Genomic DNA, 13,407 nt, shown 5'->3' with positions numbered 1-13,407 from the left:
TATGTTTACCTACTTTCATACATGTATACAAAATATAAATATATTTTATCAAAGTAAGAAAATAACAACTCTCACAGAACTGTCATCCGTTTTAAAAGAGACCAAGATAGAAAAGTATCTAAAAGAGGGTAGGGGCTAGGGGAGAGATAGCATTAGGAAAAATACCTAATGTAGATGACAGGTTGATGGGTGCAGCAAACCACCATGGCACGTGTACATCTATGTAACAAACCTGCACGTTCTGTACACGTAACCCCAGAACATACAGTATAATAATAAAAAAAAAAGAATAAGCCCCAGTTCCTACAATTGATCATGTAGCAACATCTGCCTTGCATTGATATTAAAAAAAAAAACAAAACAAAAACTAAGAGATAGAACACTTCATGTGCTTTTTAAAATTTTTAAATTTAAATATTTTTATTGGTATATAACAGTTATATATATTTTGGGGGTACATGTGATATCCTGATACCTTTACACATTGTGTAATAATCAAATCAAATCAGGGTAACTGGGATATTTCATTACTTCAGACATTGATCTTTTTTTTGTGTGAGGAACATTACAATTCTTCTCTTCTGGTTATTCTGATATATATACAGTAAATTACTGTTAACTATAATTTCCCTACTATACTCTCAAATACTAGAGTTTATTCCTCCTATTTTTTTTTTTTACACTTTAACCAACCTCTCTTCATCTCCCATCCCCTTTTCTTCCCAGCCTCTGGTAACCACCATTCTACTCTCACTTCCATGAGATCTGCTTTTTTAGCTCCACACATGAGTGAGAACATGCAGTGGTTATCGTTTTATGCCTGGATTCATTCTTTTTCTTTCTCTCTCTCTCTCTCTTTCCCTTCCTCCCTCCTTCCCTCCCTTCCTTCCTTCCTTCCTTCCTACCGGCCTGCCTGCCTGCCTTGACAGGGCTGGCTCTGTTGCTGGTGGCATGATCTTGGCTCACTGAAACTTCACCTCCTGGGCTCAAGCCATCCTCTCATTTCAGCCTCCCATGTAGCTGGGACTATAGGTGCACACCACGACACCTGGCTAATTTTGTATTTTTACTAGAGATAAAGTTTCATAGAGAAAAGGTTTCATCATGTTACCCAGGCTGGTCTTGAACTCCTGTGCTCAAATGATTGGCTCTCCTCAGCCTCTTAAAGTTCTGGGATTATGGGCCTGAGACCGTGCCTGGCCTTTGACTTATTTCACTTAACATAATGACCTCCAGTTGCTGAGGATGACAGGATTTCATTCTTTTTACAGCTGAATAAGATCCCATTTTGTGTGTGTGTGTGTGTGTGTGTGTGTGTGTGTGTGTGTGTGTGTGTGTTTATATACCACATTCTCTTTATCCATTCATCCATTGATGGACACTTAGGTTAATTCTGTATCTTGGCTATTATGACTACTGCTGAAATAAACATGAAAGTACAGGTATCTCTTTGATATACTGATTTCCTTTCTTTTGGATGCATACCCAAGAATGGGATTGCTAGATCATATGATAGTTCTAGTTTTATTTTTTTGAGAAATCTTATTTTCTAAACTATAAAATGGGAATAATAACTTATTCCTGTATCTCCATATCTCACAGGTTATTATAATGATTATATAAAATAATTCATGTGATGATACTGCTACCAAAGCAGCAATATAGAATAGAACAGAAGAGAGGCCTCGAAAGTAATGCCACACATCTACAACCATCTGATCTGTGACAAACTGGACAAAAACAAGCAATGGGGAAAGGATTCCCTATTTAATAAATGGTCTTGGGAAAACTGGCAAGCCATGTGCAGAAAGCAGAAACTGGACCCCTTCCTGACACCTTATACAAAATTTAACTCCAGATGGATTAAAGATTTAAACATAAGACCTAACACCATAAAAACTCTAGAAGAAAATCTAGGCAATACCATTTAGGACATAGGCATAGGCAAGGACTTCATGACTAAAACACCAAAAGCATTGGCAACAAAAGCCAAAATAGACAAAGGAGAGCTAATTAAACTTAAGAACTTCTGCACAGCAAAAGAAACCACCATTAGAGTGAACCGGCAACCAATAGAATGGAAAAAAATTTTTTGCAATCTACCCATCTGACAAAGGGCTAATATCCAGAATCTACAAAGAACTAAAACAAATATACAAGAAAAAAACAAACAACTCCATCAAAAAGTGGGCAAAAGATATGAACAGACACTTTTCAAAAAAAGACATTTATGTGGCCAACAAATATACGAAAAGATGCTCATCATCACTGGTCATTAGAGAAATGCAAATCAACACCACAATAAGATACCATCTCACGCCAGTAGAATGGCAATCATTAAAAAACCTGGAGACAACAGATGCTAGAGAGGAGGTGGAGAAATAGGAGCACTTTTACACTGTTGGTGGGAGTGTAAATTAGTTCAACCATTGTGGAAGACAGTGTGGTGCTTCCTCAAGGACCTAGAAATAGAAATACCATTTGACTCAGCAATCCCATTACTGGTTATACACCCAAAGGATTATAAATCATTCTACTATAAAGACACATGCACATGTATGTTCACTGAGGCACTATTTACAATAGCAAAGACTTGGAAACAATACAAATGCCCATCAAAGATAGACTGGATAAAAAAAATGTGGCACATATATCCGTGGAATACTAGGCAGTCACAAAAAAAGGATGAGTTCATGTCCTTTGCAGGGACATGGATGAATCTGGAAACCATCATTTTCAACAAACTAACACAAGAACAGAAAATCAAACACTGCATGTTCTCGCTCATGAGTGTTGAACAATGAGAACACATGGACACAGGGAGGGAAGCATCACACACTGCGGTCTGTTGGGGGGTGGGGGGGCTAGGGGAGGGATAGCAGGGGGCAGGGAGATTGGGGAGGGATAACATTAGGAGAAATATTTAATGTAGGTGATGGGGGGATAGAGGCAGCAAACCACCATGGCATGTGTATACCTATGTAACAATCCTGCAGGATCTGCACATGTAACCCAGAACTTAAAGTAAAATAAATTTAAAATTTTTTTAAATAAATAAAATATAATAATAATTCATGTGAAGTGCTTAGTTAGAAGAGGGCCTGGCATATATAAGCTCCCAACAAAAATATTACTATTAAATCACCATGATGCAAATGGTCATTATATTTATTTTTAATAATCTAACTTTTACAAAAGACATACTTCCAAAAAGTAGCATTCTATTATCTTATAAGCTATGTAGTTTAGGCATAAAAATGATCACTTATCTATTATGCCACACTGCTAAAAATTATTCCTATGGTTTGTCAGATAGGATTTCCCTTAGGATTGTGGAAAATAGCCCCAACTACACATAAAATAAGTTAGAAAAATAGCATCCTGCTAGTTAGCCTAATATTGTTCACACCGTTTGATGCTTAGAGGGAGCCAAAATAACTTTAAAGACTTACTCCCTGGCTGAGCATGGTAGCATGTCCATAATTCCAGCCCTTTGGGAGGCTGAGATGGGAGGAGGATCAATTGAGTCCAGGAGTTTGAAACCAGCCTGGGCAACATAGCAAGACCCCCATCTCCACAAAAATTTTAAATTAGCTTGGCATGGTGGCATGTGCCTGAAGTCCTAACTACTCAGGAGGCCAGGGTGGGTGGAGAGCTTGGGCCCAGGAGTTCAAGGCTGAAGTGAGCTAAGGATCACACCGCTGCACTCCAGCCTGGGCAACAGAGCGAGACCTTGTCGCTATACAATTTTTAAAAAAAGACTTATTTCCATTTTGCAAGTTTAGAAACTGAGGTATTCTATCTTTTAAATAGTTTTCCTATCTTAATCTCTTTTAAAACTGATGATAATTCTGTGAAGGCTATCATTCTCCTATAAAATCACAAGCAATTATTTGGTACTATAAAACGTACTTCACCAAAAGCTGGCATTCCTCGTAGAGTGGTATCTTTTGACTTCTTAAGTACAAGCCAATACTCTTAATATCACTTAAAACCATGCCAGGTCGAGTTCCTTCCTGTGTTAAATATCCTGGAGTCACGTCCTCAAGCCATTTAAAGAATTTACATCTATTAGCTTTGGGTCCATCACATGTATAAAAGAGACGACCCTAAAGTGAAAGAAAAAAGATCAAAATTTAGTGAAAAAAATGCTTTTATTTTTCTATTGTTCTTGCATTTGTCAAGGCTTCTATGAAGACTGCTTGGCATTGTTGTACTCTATAGTAAATTAGCCAATATACAACTTAGCTTTATTATTAGCTTAAAATTTAAAATTTAAAACCACCTACTTTTCCATTTACTTTCTGTTTATCAAAAGATTACATTATTCTGAGAATAAAAGCTTATTTGAAAATGTGTTTCTCTGATTTAAAACGTTAACTATAAGCAACCTGAATGCTGTTTAGAAATACTGAATATCTTATGCATTTCTTTCTATTCTTTTTTCTCATTCACATTAAGTGCACACACCACAACCCAACAAGAGCAAACACATGTAATTTCTTTTTTTTTTAAACAAAACTCAGATGATACATTTTCTACTCTGTAACCTAGCCCTTGTACCCAACAACATAGTATGAGCAGGCAACTATGTCATCAAATAATCTTAAAAAGAAAGCAAAGACTGTTAGTGGCTATATTTTAGTCCACAGTTATACCGTTATTTATGAATTTTTGCTTTTGACACCTAAATTTAAATCCAAATTTACACACTTAGCTAACGATAAAGTGGGATATGCAAATGGTGGAAGGAAACTGTACTATGAATGGAAACACAGTTCAACAATGAGTACAAGCCATCAATCAACATAAATTTCATTAATCTGACTTACTCCATAATATATTATTAAAAATATAAATTAAGTCAGCATATTCTTCTATTCCTCTGGCCTTATCTGTTACTTGTACTAGGGACTAAATAGTAGACTAGCTTCAATATTCATTTCTTTCAGGCTATTTCTGAATTCTCTAAGCTCTCAGCTTGGAACATATTCCCTTTCTCAGTGATCTCACTGTAATGAGCATATTCCTCCTATTTTATCAACTACAGAAGTATATAAAATTTTCAGCTGAGCACGGTGGCTTATGCCTGTAATCCTAGCACTTTGGGAGGCCAAGGCAGGAGGATCGCTTGAGCCCAGAAATTTAAGGCTCCAGTGAGCTGTAATCATGTCACTGCACTCCAGCCTGGGCGACATAGTGAGACCTTGTCTCTAAGAAAATAATGATAATAAAAATAAAATAAAAATACTACACAAAAAGTTCCTGAGCAACTTGAAGGTTAATCTTAACTCATATTTTTGTATCCTAGAGTACAGATAATTCTTTCAATAAAACTTTAAGCATTTACCGCATGTTAGGTACTAACACCTCAAATAGAATGCTCTTAATAAAGATTCAGTCTTTAAACTTATAATAAGTACCTAAAGCCTTTATAAGACAAGTATTGGTATGGTAGGGGGAGGGGAAGCAAAAATACCTTATTTGGACCTTCCTTTTTAACCATGACAAGTTTTGCAGGTTGACTATGATGACAGGATGGTACATTATTTTCTATGCTTTTAGGGTTCTCTCCCTTCAACGATGTGTAAAATGATATGTCAACTTTTGAGAGAGCTTTGTGCAAGTTTTGTGCTAACCCAAACAACAATATATTTAGATGTTCTACAAAAAAGAGAGAGAGAGAGAGAGAGATACAGAAGAAAATTAAATAGAAAATAATTTTGTTTGTATCACATATATACTGTTTGTAGCTAAATGTGATAGCCTTTTAACAGAGTCATATATAATACAAATATCCATTTTTTTAAAGGTATTTTCTGCTAAATTTAACAGGTCATTTATAACAGTTCTAGTTAAAAAAAAAAGAAAGAAATAAAAACTCTAACTTTAAAAAGATAATACTGGGCTGGCGCAGTGGCTCATGCCTGTAATTCCAGCACTTTGGGGAGGGCAAGGAAGACGGATCATGAGGTTAGGAGATGGAGACCATCCTGGCTAACACAGTGAAACCCCGTCTCTACTAAAAATACAAAAAAAATTAGCCAGGTATGGTGGCATGCACCTGTAGTCCCAGCTACTTGAAAGGCTGAGGCAGGAGAATCGCTTGAACCTGGGAGGCAGAGGTTGCAGCAAGCTGAGATCTCACCACTGCACTCCAGGCTGGGCGACAGAGCAAGACTCCATCTCAAGAAAAAGAAAAAGAAAAACATGATAATACTGTCCAAGCATGGTGGCTCATGCCTGTAATCAAAACACTTTGGAAAGCCAAGGTGAATGGATGACTTGAGCCCAGAAGTTTGAGACCAGCCTGAAATACATGGTGAGACCCCATTTCTACTAAAAATACAAAAATTAGCTGGGCATGGTGGTATGCACCTGTGGTTCCAACTAATTGGGAGGCTAAGGTGGGAGGATCACTTAAGCCTGGAAGGCAAGGTTGCAGTGAGCAAGACTGCTCCACGGCACTCTAGCCTGAGCAACAGAGTGAGATCCTGTCTCAAAAAAAAAAAAAAGAAAATCGTCATTTCCCACTTTCAAAACTCAGTTTTGATCTGAAATTAGAGTAACAGTTACTGTCAAAAACTAGAATCAATATATGAAAAATAAATCGTGAATGAGGAATTTACTATAAAAATGCACAACATAACGTATTACACTCTCACAATTCTATTACTTACATGAAACAGCAATCAGAATACTATAAAAATATAACAGTCATACCTATGAGGCAAGATGTGAAAGTCTGCTTATAATGAGCAGGAGACTGAAAAACAGCTGGTATGTGAATTTGCCTTTGGGGAAGATAAGCAGACTTTAATTTCTGCCCACTTGGAAAGCATAGCTCAGAGCCACTTATCTCCTGCAATGGAATAATTCAAGTTATGGTAACAACTCCAGAAAAATACCGTTTACTAATGAGTAAATTATTTTTCATAGACATATTTTTAAAAAATGTCATTTTCTTTTGATTTCTAGGATCCTTGAAAACTACTTTCAAATTTTAAATGAGAAACCAAATATAGCAAGAATAGCTATTAATGGCACTTTTAACCGTAAATAAGAGTAACTTTTCTTATCTGCCCCTTAATAAGTTTTTATATATTTTTTGCTAAGAAAAAGCTAGCTGATGTGAATGGATCATTATGTATCTTTATTTCTAGTTATGACTATAATAAGGATTATTCACAACTAATGTGAAATAAGATACACCTTTACCCTAATGATCACTTAATTAGCAAACACAATTGACAGTCAAAAGTAAAAACGATCATTAAATCATTAAAAACAATCAGTAGTAGTGATGAAAACAGAAATAGGAACTATCACTTATTAAGTATTGATTATGTGTCAGACACTGCACCAGATACTTTCAAATAAATCATTTCATTTAATGTTCATTAAGATCAGGAGAGATTTTAAGTAAAAGAAAGTGATGTAACTGCAGCTCAGAGTTAGGATCAAATAAAAGCCATCTGTCCAAATTGCTCTGATGCAGTATATTTTGGTAATTCTTTTACTGAAATTCAGACAATAACTATTGGAATAATGCATTACAAGGCTGGTACATTTCCTCACCTGTAAATCCTTTACACTGTCGTAGCAGGTAGACCCTCCTAATACATTTTTAATTTCCTCTGTCTTAGAAGTCTCCTTTAAATTCAGAGGAAGTACTTTTTTTCTGGAAACCAAATCTTGACTGCTAAAATCCTGCTGCTGTTGATAGAGCATGCCTTTTATCATTTGCAAATGCACAGAGTCTAAAGAGCTATCACTGATAGCATCACTCTGTCTTTTACTTGTATCTCTAAAATGCATCCCAGAAATAGCCTCGGCAAAGAAGCCATCGGTTATTCTCTTATCAACTCCGTTTGGAGTAGTCACATTGCATTGGGATGTGTTTTGATATTTCAGCCACTTGCTCTGAGTAGATATATTAGTGAGAAGTGAAACATCCCCTGGAGTCACTTCCCTAGATTCTCCACCGAAAGAGGTTTCATTATGATCCTCAGGCTCAACACTAAAAGAAAGAACTGCTGACTCTTCACACAAGTTGAGCTTGGGGGAACCAGAAGACTCACATGTGTTAGAGTTGATCATATATGAATGAGAGTCTAAGTCAGGTGGTCCATCAGTAGGTGGCAAAGTAATAAGTGGAACCTGGGTTCTACTTACTAATGAAAGCTTTCGAAGGTTCTCATTCTCCAGAGAACTGGATTTTTTCCTTCCTGAAAGAAAACAGAATGCTGATTAAATAAAAATGTACTACTAGTCATCACCTAGGCTCTAGAAAACAGTGGGTATATAAAAGCAAAAAGTAGTAACTTGCCCTGAAAAAATACATATATGTGTATATTATTTCCTTAAAAAAAATTAATGGTTTTAATCTCAAAAAATAAAGATTTCAAAGCTTAATTCATATATACTGAAACTTTTTTAGGGTTGATAAAGTCCTCTTTTTCTTTTCCTCCTTAACTAAGAATTTTTTTTAATTAATAAATTGTATTTACATACCACTTACGTTTTCAAAGCACTTTAAAGATAATAACAACAAAAATGCATCATTCTCATTTTACAAATGAGCTTACAGAAGCTTAGAGGTAGCATAACTACAAAGTGTCAGAGTCAGGATGAGAACCTATATGAGTTTTTTATTGAGAACCTAGACTAATTTTTTATACCCACTCCATTCTTTCTCTGGAAACTGAAGTTCATGGTTCATTTATATGACTATGTGATTGTAACTTCCTTTATATATTTTTACACTCCTGAATTATCATGTTACCCTTCAGGGTGAAAAATATTTTAGCTTTATTATGAGTTAATCGTGTTTGATAAAATTCTGGTGAACTCATAGTAAATTCTGTCTGAAGGAGTTTAATGATTCCTTCTATGTGTCAGCAGCTTTAGTGATAGATATATTACTAAAAATCTAAGAAGCAATAAATATTTGTTGAATACATAAACAAATGAATAATACTGCATCAGAATTATGTAAGCTTATAGTTTTTATCTGATATTGCTATGGATTCCTATTTTATAATAATGTACCTTCCTGACAGAGTTGCTGGAGATATACTCTGGAGATCATTTAGAAAGTAGCAGAGCAGTAGGTGAGTCAATGAATATTCTTTTATAAAGTGCTAACAAGTTGATCAAGCAACACTGAGAAAAGTTAAAAATCCATTAAAGAAGTAAAAGATTCATGGTATAACTGTGAAAATCATCTATTATTTCATTGCCGTATCACTTGTTCTTGAATAGCCACTCCCGTGTATTTGATTCTTCTCTACCTTGTTGCCTTCTACCAACCACATCCATAAAACCTCTCTAACCCAATTACCAATTCACATTACAAATTTTTTTATATCATCCATCCAAAATCAAAAAAATTATCTACAACTCACCCCTCACCCAAATAAACTCAGAACTAGGGGAAGATATATTGATAAGATTATAAGAAAAGAGAGAAGAAAAAATTTTAGTGGAAGGGATCCTAGAGAATAGTATTGTATTTATCAAGAAGCAAAAGCTGACTCATAGTGAAGAGCCAAAATGTATGAAAACCCAGCGTCCTAGGAATGCTGGAATACCAAAGCAAAAAGAGAAACTAAGAGGTTATGCTAAGGTCAACCAATGGTGTTGGTGAAACAGTCACAATGAGTCATTCCTCTGGAACAGGAAGGGGCTGTAAAGGGGTTAGACACTGGAGTTACAGCTGTTAAGACCTATTGACAATGGTAGATGATACTTTCAGGGGTCTGTGTGACAAAGTTGGGAGGAGAAACAAGAAGGAACTAGATAGCTAGAAGGGAATATTGTACTTGCAATAGCTACCTATGATAGAAAAAGTTCAAAGGAAAAAAGGTTATGGAAAGGCTTCAAGGGGTATGACACTGAATCTGGTTCTAAGATATTTTTAGTGTAATAATCTCTCAAATAAAAAACCTTCATCTTAAATGGATAGCCAGATATTAGAGCAATATGGTAACAACTACCCTCCAAGTGGAGAAAATGAAGATCATCAGGTAAAGTTCTTGCTTTCAGGGACTTCTCAGAGAATTCAACCATGAAGTCTTCATCTCTTGAGTTCAAAGAAAAGGTAGAAACAGGGCTCAATGTACAGATGTTTTGTTCTGGTGATGTCACCTATACAAAAAGAAGAATCAAAACTATCGACCAAAATCTTCTGATTTTTTTCTTTAGTTTGAATGAATTCTAGTCATCTATATTATAAAAATAATAATGTAAAGCACATCATGCAGAGCTATGGTAGGGGCAAAGACTATAAAACTTCTTCCAAAAAGGACAGAACTTACTAAAATCAATAAGAATAACAGCAAAATACAGAGCATAAAATCTTTCGGATTTATTTGTCAGACTTTGATTTGAACTGTTCTGGGTTATTAGGATTTAATGGGTCAGACTTTGATTTGAACTGGTCTGGGTTATTAGGATTTGGTCCTGAAGATCTACTAAAAATACAAAAATTAGCTGGGCATGGTAGTGCACGCCTGTAGTCCCAGCTACTCAGGAGGCTGAGGCATGAAAATCACTTGTACCTGGGAGGTAGAGGCTGCAGTGAGCTGAGATGGTGCCACTGAACTTGAGCCTGGGAAAAAAAAAATTTTTTTTGTATTTTTAGTAGAGACGGGGTTTCACCACATTGGCCAGGCTGGTCTCGAACTCCTGACCTCAGGTGAACCACCCGCCTCAGCCTCCCAAAGTGCTGGGATTACAGGCGTGAGCCACCACACCCAACCTAATTTTTCAAGTTTATCTTGTCTTCATTTCCTTTCTAAAAATCCCTCCTAAACTTTTAAGTTTTAATTGGTTATTTTAATTCTATTTCTTCCTTTCTAATTATGCATGTCTCATTTCCTGTCATATTGCAAAGATCAAAGCATCTTCAAATAACAAAGAAAGCAGTCATCTACATTTTGTTAGATTCTAACAAAAATTACTCTGCAGGTCAGGCGCCATGGCTCATGCCTGTAACCCCACCACTTTGGGAGGCTGAAGTGGGCAGATCACCTGAGGTCAGGAGTTTGAGACCAGCCTGGCCAACATGGTGAAACCCCATCTCTACTAAAAATACAAAAATGAGCCGGGCATGGTGATAGGCGCCTGTAGTCCCAGCTACTTGGGAGGCTCAGTCAGGAGAATCTCTTGAACCTGGGAGGCAGAGGTTGCAGTGAGTTAGGACTGTGCCACTGCACTCCAGCCTGGGCAACAGAGCGAGACTCTGTCTTAAAAAAAAAAAAATTACTCTGCTGTTTTATCACCAAAAAACATTATTAGTTAGTTATTGATAAACATTCTTGATCATGTTTAATAAATCATCTAGTCTTAAGATTTTTATCTTTTTAGATTTTAATAGATTCATTTCTTGTGAGACTACCAAAAATTTTTTATTCTCAACTATTAAAGCTCTATTTATATCATACCTTATTTGCTTCCCATGAAGTCTTCTCTGCTGATTTAAAATTACAATCCAAATACTGATATAAATGTTCTGAATCTTTAGGAGAAAAACCTAAAATTGCTGTGGAAAAATAAAGCAAGGATCTTTACATAACAGTTTGTTCAATGTCACCTATTTTTTAATGTTATATTTTACTTACAATCATTTTCAATTGAGTCCTTCTCAGACCCAGATAGCACTTTAAAATTGTCTTCAATGTTAAAGGTAGTACCTCCTTTTGGAAAGTTTTCTTTATCTGTGAACTAGAAAACAGAGATCTACTTATCAGTTTATTTAGTAAAAAGAAAAAGTATGTGTGTACACACATTTATATGTGTATCTACATATGTACACATGCATACACAGTTTATTATCATAATTTGAGACACAGAAAAACAGAAACATTATGAAGCCAGTTCTATTCAGAGAAAGCATAGTACATTATGGTTCATCAATTCTTTTTTTATATTTTTTGATACAGAGTCTCAGTCTGTGGCACAGACTGGAGTGCAGTGGTGTGATCTTGGCTTACTGCAAACTCTACCTCCTAGGTTCAAGCAATTCTACTGCCTCAGCCTCCCATGTAGATGGGACTACAGGCACATGCCACCAGGACCAGCTAATTTTTGCATTTTTAGTAGAGATGGCGTTTCACCATGTTTGCCAGGTTGATCTCGAACTTCTGACCTCAGGTGATCTGCCTGCCTCACTCTCTCAAAGTGCTAGGATTACAGGCGTGGGCCTCTGTGCCCAGCCTTCATCAATTCTTATGACTCACTTTTCTTACATTTTGATATCTTTGAAGTAGGGAAACACTTTAAAAGTGATGACATTTTTACATCTCTATAGCACAGGCAACAGTTGTGACATAGTTGTCATTGCCTGTGCATGTGCAAATGTATGCAAATTAGTCATACTGTTCATCTGATAATCACTTAAATATGAATTAGTTTGTGCATTGCTAATATCAAACATGTTCTAAGTCATTTTGTTGTTTAAATGTCTTCAAAAGATTATACTATGTTTTAGCCCTAAACAAAAAAGTATTATGTTCATAGAAAGGCAAGAAAACAAAGCAATGTAATATACAATTAAAAACTGTGCCTAGCAGAACATAGTGGCTCATGTCTATAAACACTGCACTTTGGAAGGCCAAGGCAGAAGGATTGCTTGAGGATAGGAGTTCAAGACCAGCCTGGGCAGCATAGTAAGACCCATTCTCTACAAAAATTATATACATATGTTTGTGTGTGTGTGTGTGTATGAATATGTATATATATATGTCCAAATAAGCCTAAAAGCATTCTTTCAATATATATAACACTAGAAGTCTAAGTGAAGATTAAAAAGTTCTAGAGATCCATTTCAAAACAATGTAAATATACTTAACACTACTGAACTGGTTGAAATGGTAAATTTTATGATATATGGTTTTCACCACAGTAAATATTCTATAAAGTTTTTAAAGTCTAGGATATGGAACACTGTGTAATGTTTAAGTGACTGCTCTTCGTTTTTAGTGCTATATAACTGGTGCTTTTTATAGTGATAGTATCTCAGAATTTGATGAAATACAGAATTTTTTTTTTAAGTCAGAGATTGCTATGTGCAAGCATTGTCACGCTTATTCAAAAAGTCACTTATCTGTTTGTAGATCTAATCATTTTGTTTCAGAACATTTTTGGTAAACTCAGGATATAAAGCATATAATCATAACTGATATAGATAACCACTAGAAATAAAAATAATAGACTTAAGTTTCTTTTTCAATATGGAATACTTCTAAATTTTATTCTCCTCTCAAAAAATACAGAGGATGAGAAACAGAAACTCCATATTTGATGAAACTAAGAAACAATAGTAATCCTGAATTATAATATAATATTAAGAAGATGGAGAATAGTACAGACTTGGCAATATCAAGAAAATCCAACCAAAGCACC

General features: G+C 35.6%; 1 protein-coding gene across 1 annotated transcript in view; it reads right to left on the bottom strand.

Annotated features, from left to right (window-relative positions):
* The window catches only part of ZGRF1 (zinc finger GRF-type containing 1), an 84,715-nt gene that overhangs the window by 32,310 nt on the left and 38,998 nt on the right, over nucleotides 1-13,407 (bottom strand). The window contains exons 10-16 of the mRNA XM_064383987.1: nucleotides 11,625-11,727; nucleotides 11,448-11,545; nucleotides 9,999-10,149; nucleotides 7,579-8,228; nucleotides 6,724-6,862; nucleotides 5,480-5,664; nucleotides 3,913-4,109 (exon numbers count right to left, since the gene is read on the bottom strand). Coding sequence (XP_064240057.1) covers nucleotides 3,913-4,109; nucleotides 5,480-5,664; nucleotides 6,724-6,862; nucleotides 7,579-8,228; nucleotides 9,999-10,149; nucleotides 11,448-11,545; nucleotides 11,625-11,727 — 1,523 coding nt within the window. The remainder of the gene's footprint in view (nucleotides 1-3,912; nucleotides 4,110-5,479; nucleotides 5,665-6,723; nucleotides 6,863-7,578; nucleotides 8,229-9,998; nucleotides 10,150-11,447; nucleotides 11,546-11,624; nucleotides 11,728-13,407) is intronic.

Source organism: Aotus nancymaae, unplaced genomic scaffold (assembly GCF_030222135.1).
Source record: "Aotus nancymaae isolate 86718 unplaced genomic scaffold, 86718_ANA_hifiasm-v0.15.2.pri h1tg000033l, whole genome shotgun sequence".
Lineage (NCBI taxonomy): Eukaryota > Metazoa > Chordata > Mammalia > Primates > Aotidae > Aotus > Aotus nancymaae.
Note: the sequence above shows the minus strand (reverse complement) of the source record. Positions and strands in the feature narration are given on the sequence as shown.